At 39.0% G+C, this 18,916-nt stretch overlaps 3 protein-coding genes and 1 pseudogene across 4 annotated transcripts; 1 reads left to right on the top strand and 3 right to left on the bottom strand.

Annotated features, from left to right (window-relative positions):
* Positions 1 to 455: 455 nt before the first annotated feature.
* Positions 456 to 3,736, top strand: lgals2b (lectin, galactoside-binding, soluble, 2b). Of its 2 annotated transcripts, none has more exons than XM_023297280.3 (4): positions 456 to 540; positions 2,159 to 2,232; positions 2,389 to 2,560; positions 3,323 to 3,736. In XM_023297280.3, exons 1-4 carry the CDS (start codon positions 538 to 540, stop codon positions 3,467 to 3,469), a joined length of 396 nt encoding a protein of 131 aa, XP_023153048.1. In that variant the 5' UTR covers positions 456 to 537; the 3' UTR covers positions 3,470 to 3,736. The 2 variants fall into 2 exon arrangements, with proteins under 2 accessions (XP_023153048.1, XP_054866259.1); XM_055010284.1 differs by lacking the exon at positions 456 to 540 and adding an exon at positions 1,998 to 2,020.
* A 4,231-nt stretch (positions 3,737 to 7,967) lies between these two features.
* Positions 7,968 to 10,967, bottom strand: LOC111587357 (tripartite motif-containing protein 16-like; annotated as a pseudogene).
* Positions 10,968 to 12,510: 1,543 nt separating this feature from the next.
* LOC118469471 (tripartite motif-containing protein 29-like) lies at positions 12,511 to 15,321 on the bottom strand. Its single transcript, XM_035942459.2, has 2 exons — positions 14,835 to 15,321; positions 12,511 to 13,332 (listed from the first exon to the last, which is right to left on the bottom strand). The coding sequence occupies exons 1-2, from the start codon at positions 14,958 to 14,960 to the stop codon at positions 12,841 to 12,843; spliced, it is 618 nt and encodes a 205-aa protein (XP_035798352.2). The 5' UTR covers positions 14,961 to 15,321; the 3' UTR covers positions 12,511 to 12,840.
* A 142-nt stretch (positions 15,322 to 15,463) lies between these two features.
* Positions 15,464 to 18,828, bottom strand: uts2r4 (urotensin-2 receptor 4). The gene has a single exon (XM_035942460.2). The coding sequence runs from the start codon at positions 17,533 to 17,535 to the stop codon at positions 16,462 to 16,464; it is 1,074 nt and encodes a 357-aa protein (XP_035798353.1). The 5' UTR covers positions 17,536 to 18,828; the 3' UTR covers positions 15,464 to 16,461.
* Between the last annotated feature and the right edge of the window lie 88 nt (positions 18,829 to 18,916).

Raw genomic sequence — 18,916 nt, 5'->3', positions numbered from 1 at the left:
AGAAGGTTCCTTGAAGACGTTTCACCTCTCATCCAAGAGGCTTCTTCAGTTCTTACTGAAGAAGCCTCTTGGAAACGTCTTCAAGGAACCTTCTTAAAGTCCATTTGGATTGATTTAAACAACTTTGGATAACCATGACCTGGATGAATGAGAAACTACACAGATATATAGGCAAAGTTGTCATCAGTGATTTAGTGATCAGGTATTTGATTTTACATATGAGGAAGAACCATTTCTTAAAAGCATTTTGTCAAAACCTGCTAAGCAAAGGATGTGAATGTATAATATTATTTTCCAAAAAGATAAAGTAAAAAAAACATTAAAAAGAAAAAAAATATTACCCACAGCAGTCTGCATTGTAAAGCCGAACAATGACTAAATGGTTTCATCAAGGAGCAACACTCATGTGTTTTTAGTCATTTTTTAACCTTTCCCTCTTTGTCACTTCCTGCCCCCAGCGTCAGCAGTGTTATATAAACCAGTCACCTGCCTGCAGAGCTCTGTCACTCCAGACGCAATCCACTGACGACAGCCAAGATGGTGAGTGGTGTGAAAAGCTTCATTCATTGGACATTTATTCATTCTCCTCACGGACAAATTTCTGCATTTGTTCCCTTAGTCATGGCATTGTGGCAAGCTATAGTAAATTTGACTCATTTTCTTTGACTTTGTAGTCAGATTCTGTTAAGGAAATTCAGTGTTTAACGTAGAACTTAAAACATAAGATACAGCATGTCTTGCCTTCTAGAACTTTAGTTTGTTGATTGCATCTAAAATACTAATACAAACTAATATTCACACATTTCAAATGAACGGGTTGAATATTAGTTAATTCAGAGTTTTACTTGGTTTGTGTAAGATTCGTATTCACATCATTACCAGTAACCTGCTAGAGTTTTTTTATTTCATTCTAATAACTTCATTTTATGTACAAAAAGGAGAGAAATGGTTTGTAATAAACCTTTTTTTTGCCTGTAAAAATGCTGTTTTTTGATTACCATTTGGTTAACCATTAACTTTCAGTCAAGGGAATAGTTTCCTTGAATATTCTCGTGTGCAGACCACGAGAATATTCAAGCCATGAAAACACTGTTCTAACATTTAATACTTCATGAGAACAAATAAACTGGTAAGCAATTAACTGGATCTTCTTACAGTAAAAATCCCAGAGCCTTTTTTGATTCCTGTGAGATATGCATGTTAATTAATAATTATAATAGCCTGGGTGGACATGGAGGAAGATAATGTTCTTGGACTTTTCATGCTGCACCCAAATAATTGGAATGACTCAAATCACAGTAGGATTAATAAAATATAACTTAACTGAAATGTTCTCCAACATCCTGTCTGTGAGTTCAATGATAAACCAGTGCTATTCTAAGGTGGGTGGTAGGGTGGATACACTGAGGTACCTATGGGTGTGGTGCAGGTCTATAGGGGCCAGCATGCTGAGGTCGATTTGTCACTATCAGAGGATGTCTGGCACATTGAGTAGGAGGGGAATTTATTGCCTTATTGATTAGGTGAACACATTCACAGACTTTGGGCAACACTTCAGGATGAGTTTGTGAAGTGCAAGTATTTGAAATCAATCTTTTTTGGTTCGGTTTCCTGTTTTTTTAAATAGTATTTTTCTGTAACTGTTAACACATTCACATTTTGTAGGGAAGTATAGCTGTGGGACCCTGTGTCTGCTGATATTGTAGCATAAGATCCCTTTCTAGGCATATCTTTATGGTTTTACTATCTCTTTATGAGGACAGCATGTATGGGAACAAATAGAGCTCCTTCCTGTTTCACTGCTTTTACAACCATGAATGCACTGTTTCACCCTGGTTGATCATCAGCAGCAAAGATAAGAATGACTCCAATCATCACTTCTCCCATTTTAGGCGTTCATTGTTGACATTTGCCTCTAAAAAACACATCTAGACATATCATTAACTCAAATCGATATACATGTTTGTACTCATTCCCTAACAAAGTGTCTTGGTTTCCAATAGGGAAGGAGCAGTTAATGGTTAATATTCAGTCTTGAATCTTATAAAAGCTCTTTACTCTGAAGTTATGGCTGTAAATATCTGAGTGTAAATTCTGTGTGATGAAAAAGCCATTTCAGTCAATCAATTCCAACATTACTCTCTGTCTCCCTTAACAGAAAGTCCATGACATGACATTCAAGGAGGGGACGGAGTTCAAGATCCGCATTAAGCCCAGCGATGACTGCAGCAGGTAAGACCTCCTCATAAGACATTCAAGCTAAAAATGTTCTCTGTGGGTCACACAGTTTAGCCTTGCGGTATTGATTCAGTTTTATGCTCAAGAGGAAGCAGCATACTGTGAGACGGGTTCATGCTTAATCCACTTCTTACCTCTGCATTCCTGCAGCTTTGCCATCAACATCGGCCATGACCCTGACAACATAGCGATGCACTTCAACCCCCGCTTTGACTGGCAGGGAGAATCCAACATCATCGTCTGCAACTCCAAGTCTGGTGGATGCTGGGGTGACGAATGCCGCGACGGAAACTTCCCCTTTGCGCGTGGGGAGGAATGCAAGGTGTGTTAGTGGAGTAAATGTTAAATATTTCCAATCACAAAATCATTCAATCTGAGATTTAGTCATCACCATGTGTTCAGATACAAGGTTCTGTCTAAGGGATGTAAGAAGTGACATGTTTTTGCACATATGCCATCAAGTTAAAGTAGTCCAACTCTGAGAAGTGCAAGGTAATGGCAACTTCCAAAACAAAGTGTTAAAGCATAAAATTGACTTTACCTTACATATTTTAATGATCTAACATCCCATTCTGCATCATCCACAACTGGCAAATCTCATCCCAGGGCAGATCTGTTACAGAGTTTCAGAGATACAGCTCATATTCTTATGGTTTGTCATTGTTTAGACAACAAAGGCTCACAGCAGCTTGAAGGTGGGATTACAGTTCTCACACAGACCTGCTGTACTGTATTAGAATGAATATCTGTTGCAGATCATTAGTAAAGTGTTGTATTTATTACAGTTACTTTGTCCAAGCCCCAATATAAAAATGTCTTTCACCATAGAGACGTGATTAGTGGGCTTGGTATTTGTGCTGTAAAACTGCTAGTTCAACACATAGTAATGAAGCGTTTTATGGGCTCATAAAACTTAATAGCTGCTGATCACAGCCTGATGTCTCTGGAGGATCATTCTGCGTTAAAAATGTTGCCTCAGTCAGTCTTCTTACATTGATGTTCTCTTATCTTTTCATTGTGCAACAGTATATTAACCTGAAGATGAACTGTGCGTGTTTGCTCTTTCTCTTTTTGTCTTACTCAGTTTTACATCAACTTCAACATGGAGCAGTTTTACATCAAACTCCCTGACGGCAGCATGATGAACTTTGCCAACCGCCTGGGAGACGTCAAGTACAAGTACTTTGACGTCACTGGTGATGCAAGGATCGTCGGCATCAAGATCAAGTAGAGGCTGATGTCTCTCTATCCCTTGACCTGTCTGGATTTTGCTTGTTGCTGAAATAGTCTGTGTTAAATTACTGAGCCCTGGCCTGATTGTCCATCATTCCTCCTGCTGAAAAGCAACATTAGGAAATGTAAACCAACATGAATTGCTGATCTTGTAATAAGAAAAAATGACTGAAAGATGGAGCCACAGCACAGCTTACCTCATTGTGCATGCTTGACAGCTCATCAATCACTGGGTGTGTTAATAAAATCAGGAAAAATAAATAAATACTGTCTCTCGCTGTTTTTCCACTCTTTGACACACACATATGACACACTACACATCATTTCCAGTGATGGTGTGGACTTAAAATATCTGATTATTGGTATATATGTTCTTAAATCTACACAGTGTTCTTATAACACAGATATGTGTTTGAAATGTAAAACAAAGGCACAAAAATACCTGCATTTCCTTTAACAGTGAGGAACACTTTATATGGGGGTGTTTTAATCCCAGTAATGTAAAGTAATTTAACTGATGTATGTTTAAGAACATCTAAAAGAGATGTCACTGTACATTTAGGAGAGTTAAAACCACATATGTGCAACAGAAACTGTATGACGACCAGAGGTGATGATGTAATTCTGTGTGGTCTTCATTTTATTTTGCATAAGCACTGAAGCACCTTTACTGTTATTGCTCATTCTTGTAGATTCTTACGACACGATTTTCAGCCAGCCTGATCTCACCCAGTGGCGTATAAATATCAGTCCAGCTGCTTGATTTATTTTGCGTGATATCACTGCACATTTTTTGCTTTTTGTGAATCAGCTGATGCCCTATAATCTCTATTCAGTGTGAATTAGCTAAATTACACATTTTGTGAATTGAATTTCTAATATTGGCTACTGAAATGATGTTTAATTTCAAGTAAACTGTCGTAGTGTGCTGTGCTGACTTGCCAGCTATCATTGTAGTAAGCTGTGTCTTTGCTCTAATTTTTATGCATGCTAAATACAAGTAGGTGTCAATATTATTAGAAATGTATGCCTGTGTCCGGAAATGTCATACACTGGATGCTATAGTTTACCGTTGGTACCTACTTGTAGTTGCCGTCCTTCAATTTTCTAAAAATAAGCTGTAATATCATGACCTAAACAATCTGAAGATACTTGCAAACCTGAAGTTGACAGTATTTTTTTGCTTTTTTTCCCCAAACAATCTATACTTTAGTCTTTATGGAGATTGAAAATGTCAGCACAAATTAGCCTATTTAATGCATTTTGTAGTTTGTTGTAATTTTCTTAAGTTATGTAATTTCTCCCTCTGTCATCCCAGTCCTGCATGCAGTCAGCCTAATTGCAGGGATTGGAGACAGTTACAGGGATCTGCTCTGCAGTCAAGCAAACACCAAATGCCTTAAAATGTCTGTTCATTTCACCACACTCTGCCAGACCATAGACAGCCATACGAAGCATGTAAGTTTACCACCATTTGGTTCACTCATGGGCTGAAGCTTCTTGGTGCTTCATTTGCTCTACTGTGCCATCAAGTGGACAATAAATGTAGAACAGGCAGAGTGATTATAATGACACCATGGTTTTGGTGTGTGAAGCTTTGAATCAAATGAATGAATCATGTTTGTGATGCCAGTACATAAATTATGAACTTAATAATATGGTGTCTGTCTTCGTGATACAACGATGGGGTCAAAAAGGATAGTGGAAACAAATTAGGGACCTCTTTCAGTGTTGATAGAGGTCCACATATCTCATGTTAAACTAACTGCAGATGCCTTCAACACAATGGCAATGGCTTTCTCCTTGATTTCCTTATATCTGTCCTCCACCACAGCTTTCAAAGCCTCAAGGAAAGAAGAGAACACTCTCGGAATAGCAAATATGGGGGGAAAATGCTTCATGTGCTCACATACACACCTGCCTTACGGGGAGAACATCGGCAGGGTTCAAAGCTTTAACAAGCTTTCTAAAACCTTTGTCCTCCACAATAGTGAAAGGCTGGCGCATCCTCAATCAGCATATTAACCAGCCCCTAGTCCACATCATTCTTCTGTGCAGTATTCAATTACAGATATCATTAGTCATATTTAAAATATACATTAATGTTGTCTAATACAAATGTGCCATGTAATCTTATGTTTGTAAGCTGTATTATCATTGCATCCTAAAATGGTTCACCTTAACATTGTCTACCTTAGTCGGTCTCCTTGTGTTGCTGCAGGGCTCTGTAATGCTTCAGCATAGATGAGGTGTTCCTGTTGTATCCAAGTTCTTTTGAACAAACACTTCACCTTTTAGAAAACCAGAATTTAGAAGAAAGGAATTAGAACAAGGACTACATTGTGTTATCATATTTATTTATACTATGCTAGTTATTATTCCTGTGTGCATACCTTATTAGGAGAGTTCAGCTCAAAATGTTCCCAGACAGGGGAAAAATCTCCTCTTTCTTGCTGGTGCCATTGCAAAAAAAAAAAAAAAAAAAAAAAGCTCAAATAGATTGCAAACAAATGCACAGTAAAATCCCAAGTCTACAAAATGTGGGCAGGGATCCATTGTGTTTTGCTGCCCCTTATATGTTGTTAAAATCCAAAGGTCAGTTATCTCTTAAATGAATTATATTAATCGTCAGAGAATCACTGGACCAGCTCTCCATCCAACGGGTCAGGTTCCTGCAACCAGAGGGATTTCACCCAGGTGGGATTCTGAGGAACGATTAAGCTGGTTAGTGAGGAAATTCACCTAGCTGCTCACTGCCTCCATCCAGACCCCTATCCCTCTTCCTCTGATAATCAGTTTAACTGAGTAGCAACTTTTGAGTGGTTAAATTAATTACCAGTCACGTCTGTTAACGGCAGTTTTCCTAGGTTAAAGTTTTGAGGTTAGGACAATAGAAAGAAAGTTTTTAAAAAAAGGCCACCCACGGCCCCAAAGACTTAGGTAACCTTTCAGAACTTTTTAGTTATAATGCACAATTTTTATGATGTATTTTATAACTTGTTTTATTTGTAATGTTTGATGATTTTTATGTAAAGCATATTTGAGTGTTTGAAAAGCCCTATACAAACAAAAAATGATTATTGTTATTATTATCACATTAACCTGACTTTTTACAACCCAGAGGATATATATATATATATATATATGTGTGTGTGTGTGTGTGTGTATATATATATATATATATATATATATATATATATATATATATATATATATATATATATATATATATATATATATATATATATATATATATATATTCCAACATTAATATTATTTCAGTTGCTTTATACGACTCGTAGTAAATGGAACTATGCTTTTATATAGGAAAAGTAATAATCACTCAGATTACATCATTTGGAGGGGGAGAGCAGTTGGTGTGGCCATCTCCAGCTGTTCACCTGAAGACCGACGAGCCTCCGAGGCTCACCGGCTCCAAGGGGAAGCAGGGGGTGTTCAATCCAGATTTAGATCTGCTTAAATCCTTTTCTGTCGTTAGGGCCAATAAAACTTTGCATAATCCACTCTGGTGTTGTTCCTCGCAGAAACAATAGAGTTCAGTAATGTTCCTTCAGTCAGTATTATTTTTAAATCACAGTCTTTTGTGATCGTCAAACAGTGCAGAAAGAGCCGTCCTTTAGTCCAGTATTCCAGTGGAACAGTTATTCCTTTGCAGATCATGTTGAACCACCCCTCCTAGTTGCGTGGTAAAATCCCTCATGCTCAGAGCTTTGTTGCATGGATTGCAATGAGTAACCACCATGCAACAACTCCCAACTTGCTTCGTTATCAGGTGTGCTTTATACTAAACTGAACTCCCTTCAGGTTTTACATATGCAATGACCTCATCCTAAATTAACTTGAGCAGTGACTTCATGCTCTCCAGGCGCTCATCGATCTTAAGACCTCTCCATGTCTGAGGAACTAAAAGTATCCACCCCCGATATCTCCTGTCTGCACCTCAGAGCAGGCCCCTGATCAGGAAATGGAGAAGCAGATGTCAGCGTCTAACTGTCACTGCCATCCCATTGTGCAAACTTTTGCACAATGTGTACAGACTTACAAAAATCCCTGAAGTCTGTTTTGAGTTTAATAACCTTTACCATGAACATTTAACCCTAGTTCACCTTAGCTCTTGACTTCTCACCTCATTACCAGGTTAAAAACCTCTTAGTTTAACAGTAATCATAACTCTTAAAAGCATTTCCATTTCATAAAGCATCAGTTCCTCATATTAATCAAATCTATCCAAAACATCACATTTCACAGTGAGTTGATGTTCTGACTTGGTTACTTCTTAAACAAAGATTATAAAAATAAGTATTCAAAAATAATCAACTCATCACCGTTTACAGTGAGACACTCTTCTGATTTCTACATCGTTTCAAATAAAGATTATATAAAAGTAAGTATTTGGGTTAGTTTAATCTCACTCGTTGGGTTATGGCATAATTTGATTATAAATCTCAGGTTATAATATCACACTGTGTTCCCTTATTCGGCTGTCATTCTGCCAGAGCCCCTCCTCTTCGGGGACCTCATACCTCCATGCTTCTTAACACTATTTATCACCATTGGTACATCATTAACTAACAGAAAAGTTTGGGTTTTTTTGATTGTAGGTATGAAATTGACAAAAAAATCCCTTTTGCAGCAGGTTAATCACAAGTTAATATTACTTTTTAAAAAACTTCTGTTTTTACACTTTAGATTTACAATTAAATAAGAGAAAATGTCTAACTTTTCACAATAGATCTGTCATCAGATAACAGTTAATGCTGATTTTTATTTGAAATTATAGATTTAATGTAACATTTTTAATAATGTCCTCTTCTTTCTGTTAATATATTGTTTAAACACACCAAAAAACATCCTGTTTTGTTTCGTTTTGTTTACAATACATAAATCATCATCAGTCATAATAATAATACAGGTCGACAATCTTAAGCATTTAAGAAACAAAGTAAAAAACATCAACTATGTTAATGTACATTTTTTTGTACTGATCAAACATTTCCATTGGCAGTCAGGATTTTCAAACACAACAGTATTAGAAGCTAATTTCCCCACACGTCAAGTACAACAACTTCAGCACATTTAATAATGCTGAGCAACATTTTGTCTTCTGAGTATTTTCAGAGTTACAAATGAAAATGATCCAGCAAGTTTGATTCTCCGTCCTCGTAATTTAATTTTACTTTTTGCAGCTGCACACTTTGAGGACATCTGCTTTGACTAAAATAATTTTTATGTCTGCAGAAACTCAAAGATTCACTCCAGTCAACACTCAAGAACAGACATTTAGAGCAGAAACACTACAGAACAGAGACAAAAATCAACTGACACTAACAGATTTTAACTCTTTGGCTCCTTTATAACATCTGTCTACTTGAGCTCACACAGTTCAACAAAGCGATCAAAACCATCAACTCTAAGTCCAGCATAGAGAGGCTGAGTGAATGTGGTCTGGACTCTGTGGATCAAAGTCATGGTGTCAGAGACTCTGTAGAACGACAGAATACCTGCACTGTGATCCAGATAGACTCCGATTCTGGAGGACCGAAGACCTGAGATGAGAGTTTTGATGCTGTAGTGAATAAAGAAGAAAGAATTTTCTAAAGCCCAAGATCTGTCATTGTACCCAAATTCACTTTCTGGTCCTGTTCTGCTAACATCCTTGCATGTGACTGCTACTGTAGCTGCTCTTTGGTCAACCTCCCAGTAACAACGTCCAGTCAGACTCTCTCTGCTCAGGACCTGCAGCTGTTCCATGAATCTGTCTGGATGATCACCATATGACTGAATCTGTCTTGTCACTGTTGCTTTCCTGTTCCCCTCAGAGAATAATAACTGCTGATGTGCTGTTTTTGGATCCAGTGTGAGGTGACGTGAATATTGTAGGAACTCAGCTCTGGTCTTTGGTTCTGCTGGTGACAGAATCTTCGGTGGTTTAACATCTATTACAGTCCTTAACCCAGTTCTCAATCTTGAACCATTCTTTCTTTTCCTAGACCGAGTTCTCAATCCTGAAGCATTCTCAGGTCTTGGTGAGGTCTTGGTCTCATCTTCTTTCAGAATATCCTGTAGTTTATCTCTGGTCTTTGACACAGCCACTGTAACATCATCAAACCATTGCAGACGGTGAACACTGGTGATGTTGGGTGGGTTTGTGGATTCACTGAGATATGACATGAAAGGATAATTGTGTAGAAACTGGATGTGGTCTTCTGTTTATGAGAGCTGCTCCATCTCAGAGCTTCTCCTTCTCAACTCAACAAGCTCCTGCTTCAACTTCTCCTGAAGATCTCTGACTTTTCTCACCTCGTCCGTCTGCTTGGATCTGATCTGCTGCTTCACATCAAAGCTTCTTTTCTCAATCAGACGGATGAGATCTTTGAAGATCTCCTCACTGCTGGTTACAGCTTTGTCAGCAGACTGATTGATGGCCTCCACCTCCTGTTGAAACATCCTCACATCTTTCTCTCCATCCTGGATTCTCTGCTGGATCTTCTCTTGATTCAACCCAACAACTTGTTCCTTGTTGTTCCTTTCTGCTGCAGCTGAAACTGTGTCGTGGCCTTTATGTTCATCCAAGGAGCACAGAAAACAGATACACTGCTGACTGATCAGTGCAGCAGAAAATCCTCATCACCTCATTGTGACCAGAGCAGATGTTCTCCTCAAGCTTCTTGGACGGGTCGACCAGCTGGTGTTTCTCAAAGGCAGGAGATTGATAGTGAGGCTGGAGGTGTTGCTCACAGTAGGAGACCAGACACTGCAGACAGGACTTGACAGCTTTCAGTTTCCTCCCAGTGCAGAAATCACAGGACACATGTCCAGGTCCGGCATAGCAGAGATCAGCTGGAGCAGATTCAAGTCTTGTCTTCTTCAGCTCTTCTATTAAGTCTGCCAACGCGGTTTTCTTCTTCAGGTCAGGCCTCGGTCTGAACGTCTGTCTGCACTGAGGACAGCTGTAAGTTTCCTTCTCATCCTCTCCATCCCAGCGGTCTTTAATACAGTTCATACAGTAGCTGTGTCCACAGGGAATAGTCACCGGATCCTTCAGTAGATCCAAACAGATCGAACAGCTGAGTTTCATGCCACCGATCAGTCTGATAAACAGTATTTACTATCTTTGCAAACAAAACTTGATGAAATATATCTCAAAAAAGCTGAAGGAGCCTATATAGATCCAGGGCCAAATGGATGGAGGAAGGCAAAAAATGTACCGCATACTTTAGTTGATTAGAAATAAGACAGGAGAGGAATTCAATCAAAATTTTGTTAATCAATGATCAGTTATGTTCAGACCCAACCATTATCGCTAAGGAGATAGCTTCATTCATTTTATATACAGAAATGCAAATACTTGATGGTAAATCCTAGATTTTATGTGTTTCATAAAGAGTTTCTGTCCTTCAGTAAAGCCCTTAAAAAATGAAGACTAAACATGCCATGAAACTGTTCAATTTGATTGAGAATTATAATCTGCGAAAAAAAGCCATATATATTATATTTTACTGCACTGGAAGCACCTGTTCATTACAAAAATGCATTTGCAGAGACTGTATTCCACGATGTTTTTTTAAAATGATTTTGTCAATAAAGACGGGGGGTGGGGGTGGGGGGTGGGGGGGTGGGGCTCTGGAGCAGTTTGGTGTTTCTGTAGCTGCTATTGAAAGAGTTTGTGACACCAGATTGGTTGAATTCAACCTAAAAGTACATCCAGCTCACAGAGTACAACCTCAGCTTATGCTGCTTTGTGTCTTCATTTATATCTTCCAGAGTTTAGAATATCAGAATCCATGTTTTGCAGTTGATTTTACTGTATAGAGCCTGTAGTGCATCATTAGCAGAGAACATCCACATGATAAGTGGCTGCAGCCTCCCTTTAGACTATTTATTTAAACTCCAAGCTGTCAGCGAAGGAGCTGCTGAGGGAGGGAGGAAATCATCCATCCATCCATCATCTATACACCACTTAATCCTCACTAGGGTCATGGGGGGGCTGGAGTCTATCCCAGCTGACTCAGGTGAAGGCAGGGGACACCCTAGACAGGTCACCAGTCTGTCACAGGGCCACATACAAAGACAAACAAGCACTCTCACATTCACACCTACGGGCAATTTAGAATAATCAATTAACCTCAGCATGTTTTTGGACTGTGGGAGGAAGCCGGAGTACCCGGAGAAAACCCATGCATGCACAGGGAGAACATGCAAACTCCATGCAGAAAGATCCCGGGAAAGCCGGGACGCAAACCAGAGACCTTCTTGCTGCAAGGCCAAAGTGCTAACCACTACGCCACTGTGCAGCCGGGAGGAAATCAAGGGACTCATTTTAAACTATTTCTTTCTGCTGCTGAGACTATGTTTGTCGGGTTTGACATTCTTTCACCACCAGAGGTCGCCCTAGACTCAGTTTTCCAAGTTTTTGTAAAGCAGTCATTTTTCTTTTTTCAACAAGACCTCTTATTGCCATTGGTACATCATTAACTAACAGAAAGGATTTTTTTTTTTTTAATGTAGGCATAAAATTGACAAAAAAAACCTTTTTGCAGCAGGTTAATCACAAGTTATCATTATTTTTCAAACTTCTGTTTTTACATTCTAGATTTACAATTAAATAAGAGAAAATATCCAACTTTCCACAATAGATCTGCCATTAGATAACAGCTAATGCTGACTTTTAGTAGAATATATAGATTTACTCTAAAACTCTGGGGAAATAACCTCTTTTTTGTGTTTATACATCATTTAAACACACAAAAAAAATGTCCTGTTTCTCGGAACCTTATATATATATATATATATATATATATATATATATATATATATATATATATATATATATATATATATATATATATATATATATACACATATATATGTATATATATATATATATACATATATATACATATATGTATGTATGTATGTATGTATATATATATATATATATATATATATATATATATATATATATATATATATATATATTACAATACAGAAATCATCATACAGAAATCAACAGAAAATATCACTTTTTAAACACTGATTTTCTATAATAAACTCATGAGACATTACTTGCGTCAGGAAAAATCAAGTTGATTTGTTAATCAAATCAATAAATGTTGACATATTTTTTTCATTAATTTAATCCACCACCAGTCTGTTCAGTTAGTTTGTCTCCACTGTATAAGAAGATAATCAGTGGTGTCCTTACTGATTATTGGTCAAGTCATAATAATAATTCAGGTCGACAATCTTAAGCCTTTAAGAAACAAAGTAAAACTCATCAACTATGTTAATCTACATTTTTTTGTACTGATCAAACATTTCCATTTGCAGTCAGGATTTTCAAACAATTTAATTTCCCCACAAGTCAAGAACAACTCTTCTCTGCTGGACCTTCTCTTGATTCAACCCAACAACTTGTTGCTTATTGTTCCTTTCTGCTGCAGCTGAAACTGTGTCGTGGCCTTTATGTTCATCCAAGGAGCACAGAAAACAGATACACTGCTGATCAGTGCAGCAGAAAATCCTCATCACCTCATTGTGACCAGAGCAGATGTTCTCCTCAAGCTTCTTGGACGGGTCAACCAGCTGGTGTTTCTCAAAGGCAGGAGATTGATAGTGAGGCTGGAGGTGTTGCTCACAGTAGGAGACCAGACACTGCAGACAGGACTTGACAGCTTTCAGTTTCCTCCCAGTGCAGAAATCACAGGACACATGTCCAGGTCCGGCATAGCAGAGATCAGCTGGAGCAGATTCAAGTCTTGTCTTCTTCAGCTCTTCTATTAAGTCTGCCAACGCGGTTTTCTTCTTCAGGTCAGGCCTCGGTCTGAACGTCTGTCTGCACTGAGGACAGTGAATGAAAAAGCTTCACTCTGATATTTAAAAGCACTTGTACTTTACAGCATTCTGGTTACCCCCACCTGTATTAAGTGAAAGTCCCACTACTCTTAACCCCAAATATCCAGGCAAATTTTCTCTTATTGATCTTTTAATAATTTATATGCCACATAGGTGTGTTTGCTAATGATCTCAGTGATCATTGTGTGGTCGGGGCTGTCAGGGACACCAAAACCCCCCATCTAAGCCCTGTAGCATTAACAAGAGAAATCTTAAGCACTTTAGTGAACAGGCCTTCCTTCATGACTTATTTCATTTTAACTGGGGTTGTATCTTATTGATTGAGGACACTCATCTGGCTTGGAAATATTTTTATGATAATTTCAGTTATTTTATAGACAAACATGCTCCTTTTGGCCATTTTAGGATGAATGGCTGTGAAGGCCCCTGGTTCACTTCTGAGCCAACGTTCCTCTTAAACAAGAGGAATCAGATCTGGACAGTTGTGAGAAAGTCTGATTCTGAGGCTGACTGGCTACACTTCCACACACTTAACCATTTTTTGCACACCTCTGTAAATACTACCATTTTAGGCACCTTATGCTGTTGGTTCGAACCAGTGTTGCCAATACATTTCCACACAAGCAACTCATTCATTTTTGTATGTTCTCATACTTTGCCACTTTTACCTGAGCATTTTTACTGTTTCCAGTGCTTGTGTTTTACTGTTTAATTTGTAAAAATTTCTTGAAAATGTCTTGTGTGACAGAAGCTTCTAGAATGCAATGTTATATGAGGGGTTTTTTGTTATTTTTTTTCATGCTGAAACCATGTTAGGGAAATGCCTGTGACTGTAAGCAAGTCTCAGAAAGCAAATGTAAAAATATAGAGGACTTGCTTGCATCACATTATAATCAACAATTCCTTGCTTTTGTGTTTTCCCCAACTTTCAGGTTCGCCTCAACAAGTACAAGTCCACTTAAATAAAACAATTCAAACAGTAAATCAGTCATTTTGAAAGTCTCTAAATATACATAAATAAAATAACAATATGATTCCAGGGAATACAGTTTACTTTTCAAGGGTAACTTGAACCAAGAGGAAGGATTTGTATGTTCAGGAAGTTAAAAATTAAAAATACAAAGTAAGATGTGTGTAGTGCTTATGCATTTCAAATTTAAAATGTTGAATGAAGTGATAAAATAAATGACATTACTGTGAAAAGAGCAGTGTCTTTGTTTTACAGTATGTAATAATTTTACATTATTATTTTACAGTAACTAAAAATAATACAGCAATACCTGTTATAGTAGTCTAATATTTGCTGTGGTAAAAAATACAGTATTTTATATTCAGTGTGAATAAATTTACTGTAGAACACAATACAGCAGCATACTTCTAGACTGCTGCCAATTAGTTACTGTGCATTTTACAGTAGTCTTTTCTACGGTGCATCTTTATATTCAAGTACTGGAATAAATGGAACTGAGATTTAAATACGAACCAACCTGCAGCGTGAATGCAATCAACACAGTGAAAGGGCTGTGAGGAAAGAGCAGACAGAAGAGGATAAAACAGGATAATGCAAATGGAGTGATAATACACAGCAGAGGTGAGACGAAGCACCTCCTCATCTGACAGAGACAATTTGCAGGAAGACTCTAAAGATCTGTGTCCCAACACTGTGGAATGTAGCACAATGCAACCACATTCCCTGCAAGGAGTTGAAATATCCTGTGTGTGTGTGTGTGTGTGTGTGTGTGTGTGTGTGTGTGTGTGTGTGTGTGTGTGTGTGTGTGTGTGTGTGTGTGTGAGGTAGATGGAAAAAAGTACAGTAAAAGAAAAACTAAACCGGTTATCTACATTTGATTCCACTGTCGATCTATTAGATTTTTTTGTTTACAGCAAAGTATTGCTATTATCAATTATTGCAATCAATATATTTTCTACCTTTTTGGGGAAAAAAATCCATGTTGTATCTTTTCAATGCTGAGTCAAACCTTTTTAATTGAAAAGTAATTCACATTCGAACACAAATATTGGTAGCCCATTTGCCAGAATGATGGTATCAGGAACAACGTGCACACATCAAGATATGCGTTAGATTATAACAGAGAACACAAATCAAACACTGTCGTTTGTGTTGTTTGCCCTCCAATTGGAGGACCTGCAGTCAGACTTTAATGTTAGAAAACATCCACTCGCTGAGCTGAGCTTCAGTCCTTCACGGCTCTGGTTTCCCTTCTCAATATCACACCACATATGTTTGCAGCCTTTGCAAAATTTGAAGACAGTGCTACAGATCACAAGTTTCTCACAAACATGACATTTTTCAGTTCTGTACAAAACTGCTATACATTGTGAAATATAATGCAATCATTTTGAGGAAACAACTCATTTCCATTACTCATGAACTTAACAAAGATTTGTTTCAATAAGTTCAAGATGAATCAACTTTCAATTTCTACTTTTCATTTTCAGTCCTCCAGCAAACATAGGAACTTGAATTCCTCTGCCTTGATGTAATGAGCTCAAAGAATGAAATGCTGAATGTTCCTTCCGCTGATTTAATTCAGTTTCTAAAGAACTCATTAGCAGACTTCCCAGCATGCTTTGTTTGTGTTATAACTCTGCAGAGACCCCGCTGTTTTGTTGTTTGACGAAAATATTAATGATTGAAACCTGCTGTGTGTCTTCAGTACATGTTAAATTATGTTCTGCTTTTTTCTTCTCATAATAATGACAACAATGCTGAACGCAATGAAGGCTTATATTAAATTCATTCCGTCCCTCCACACACTTTCAATTAACCAAAGTCACAGTGAGAACTTAATGTTGTCACACATGTACTCTGGTACAAAACAACCACAGCTGTAAGTTTGTGTCTAAAGATCAGCTCCAGACTGAGGAAATGTAAATGGAAAGAACGATTGTTTCTTCAGATGCTGTTTCAACTTAATGCTGTAAGTTAATTAAACATGTTTGCTCAAGTTAATTTAACTCAGCTGGTTCTGTGTTACAAAACAACATGAAAGCATTTTTAACAACCTATGTGCTAAGGCAGTAAGTTGAACCAAATGTTTTCTCTTAGGCCGATAAGTCAACGACATTTTGCGACCACACGATGCTCATCCGTTAAAGGGTCTGCAGAGGGGTCGACACAACTGACCCAAGATCAGCCCTGCTTGACCCAACAGACTGACCTTTCTGGGCCAAGTAATCTTTATAGTTCCGGGTCAGTAGAGTGTAAAGAAACGGATTGATGCAGCTGTTCCCATAGGTCAGACATGTTACAAAGAAATTGACGTAATTATGAGCAGCTGGAGACAAAGCTTTGAGGGACTCTGGAGAGAAGAGTTTGGCCAGCTGCCATCCCCAAAAAGGTAAGAAACAAGCCCAGTAAGCGACTACAATGCTAAAGATCATTGATACAACTTTTTGTTTGAGTCCTCTCCTCCGAGCAGAGCGGCTGCTACCTCCTAAGCTAGCCTGTGCCGCCCAGTAGCGCCTGGCTAGTCCTGCGTACAGCCCAACTATTACCAATCCGGGCACTAAAACACTTGTGAAAAACAGTACAGTGATATAAGCCTTGAAGGCCTCCGGGGTCCAAGTAGGGAAGCAGATTCTCTTAACCAAACCAGCCACGGTGGGTTTGCCCTCCCTGAGTCGGATCATCACCATCATGGGAAGTGTCAGCACGAAAGCTAACCCCCAAATAATCCCTGCTGCTAGCCTTCGGTTGCGGGATGAGGACCTGTGAGCGCTGAAGGGCCTGGCAACGGCACGGTAGCGTTCCAGGCTCATAGCGACCAAAATGAAGACACTTGCATGCATCGTGAGGAGGTCGAGACTCAGCAGGATGCGACATCCGGCTTCACCGAACAGCCAGTCGTGGGCGAAATAGGTGCAGACAACGAAGGGGATGGTGGAGAGGTAGAGCAGGTCAGCCAGAGCCAGATTAACGATGTAAACATACATAGAACCTGTCCGCCGCAGAGCAGCTGAGCGTGTAATGATGAGTGTGTATGTGTTGCCTGCCACACCCATGGCACACATGATCGTCAGCGTGGCACCGAGCAGGGACGTCACCCACAGGCCTCCGCTGCCTCCAGCACCACTGCCGCTGCCCTGGGACTCTCCATCTCCAGCCCCTGGGCTCAGGCTGAGGCCCAGCTGGGGAGTGATGGTGGCATTAAGAGTGAAGTTCATCGCAGGTTTAAAGATCAGAGATCAAAGGGGCTCCAGAGTTGAAGATCCAATTTACACAGAGCTCTTTGATAGTCGGCTCCTAAAAATGGAGAAGGTTTCAAGTCTGTGTAAACATTTCACAGCGTTGGGTGAAATACAGAATGAAGATGGCAGCGGAATGTATAAACTATCAAATGAACTTTTTGGTGAAAAGAAAACATTGCTTGTCAATTTATAGCATTGATTTGAACCTTCTTCGAACTAAATCCAAGAGAAGGGCAGTCGGTGCAACTGCAGGGGACAATAGCTGTATTAATCCATAGAAGAGATGCAAGTTGAAACGCTGACATGGCGAAAAGCACCAGTGACTACAACTGCTTGTAGCTTGCAGTGCTTGTTAATATAAGGTCTTCTACACACCTATGATCCCATACATCTCTGAAATCGACAGTCGTTATGCCTCCAGCAAAGATATAATCCATCTAGACACCTCAGACTTGAGAGGTGTTCTCAGTTACAGAGCTCAGAGATTTCATTGTTGGGCTTTGGGCTGAAGTACATCTGACATGGGTCATTTGGGAGCAGCAGGGAGGCGAAATGCCTTTCAGCTGGACAAACTGTCTTCAAAGTCCTTGATAGCAAGATCCTGGTGAGTCGAGATGTGATTGAGAAGATTTTAGTTCCTGACATCGCCAGAGCAGTCTCCACAGCAGGGAAAAAAAATAAAAATTCTCTCCAGATATGTTAGCGTGATGTCTCGAGTGATTTTCAAATATTTAGTAACTTCTTGTCCAAATTGCACACAAAGTAAGATTCAGTCAGCAGCTGTCGTGCATCCAGTCAAATTTCATCTTGCCTTTGTTCATCTCTGTTTCTGTCCTAATGCAGACTCTCAGAATATTCATACTGACGCTTTGTTAAATCCAAATCATTCATGATGCTCCCCTGCAGCTCCTCTCTCTGAATTCACTTAGGAGAAGCTGAGCCTTCAGTTTCTCCCTGAATCTTAAGTCCTACTTTATCTCCCAGTTTTGACAGAAGACTGTTGTGTCTTTGTTCCTTGGAGTTTTCTTGGTTACGGTCCTCCCTCTTTCTCACCAGGGTGAAGAACTAGCATGGGCCTATAGATTTATGTGGTATTCCTCTCGGGCCTCAACCTGCCATCTGTGAGCACTAAGGTGGAGTTTTAGACACCCAGAAATCGCTGGCAAGGGCAGCCGTCTCCAAACACATGTATGGAAACCAAACACATAACACATGCGCATTGGCAAAATTTGGGTTATTCTTGAAAAGAAGTACAATTTTGGCTTCTTTTAAAAATAATGTAAACTCTTAATTTCAATGTGGGTGTGATATTTGAAGAGAATACTGTAAGCTGTAACAGTTTTAAACTTAAGCTGTA

Source organism: Amphiprion ocellaris, chromosome 4 (assembly GCF_022539595.1).
Source record: "Amphiprion ocellaris isolate individual 3 ecotype Okinawa chromosome 4, ASM2253959v1, whole genome shotgun sequence".
Taxonomy (NCBI): domain Eukaryota; kingdom Metazoa; phylum Chordata; class Actinopteri; family Pomacentridae; genus Amphiprion; species Amphiprion ocellaris.
The sequence above is the reverse complement of the archived record's forward strand: the minus strand, read 5'-3'. Positions and strand labels throughout refer to the sequence as shown.

Bases quoted from the DNA above. Each gene is read 5' to 3' on its own strand.
- uts2r4 (XM_035942460.2), bottom strand. From the start codon at position 17,535: ATGAACTTCACTCTTAATGCCACCATCACTCCCCAGCTGGGCCTCAGC.
- LOC118469471 (XM_035942459.2), bottom strand. From the start codon at position 14,960: ATGAGGAGGTGCTTCGTCTCACCTCTGCTGTGTATTATCACTCCATTT. The intron at 13,333-14,834 runs GTTGGTTCGTAT...CACTGTCCTCAG, and splicing joins TGATTGCATTCACGCTGCAG to TGCAGACAGACGTTCAGACC.
- lgals2b (XM_023297280.3), top strand. The intron at 2,233-2,388 runs GTAAGACCTCCT...GCATTCCTGCAG, and splicing joins CCCAGCGATGACTGCAGCAG to CTTTGCCATCAACATCGGCC. The intron at 2,561-3,322 runs GTGTGTTAGTGG...TGTCTTACTCAG, and splicing joins CGCGTGGGGAGGAATGCAAG to TTTTACATCAACTTCAACAT.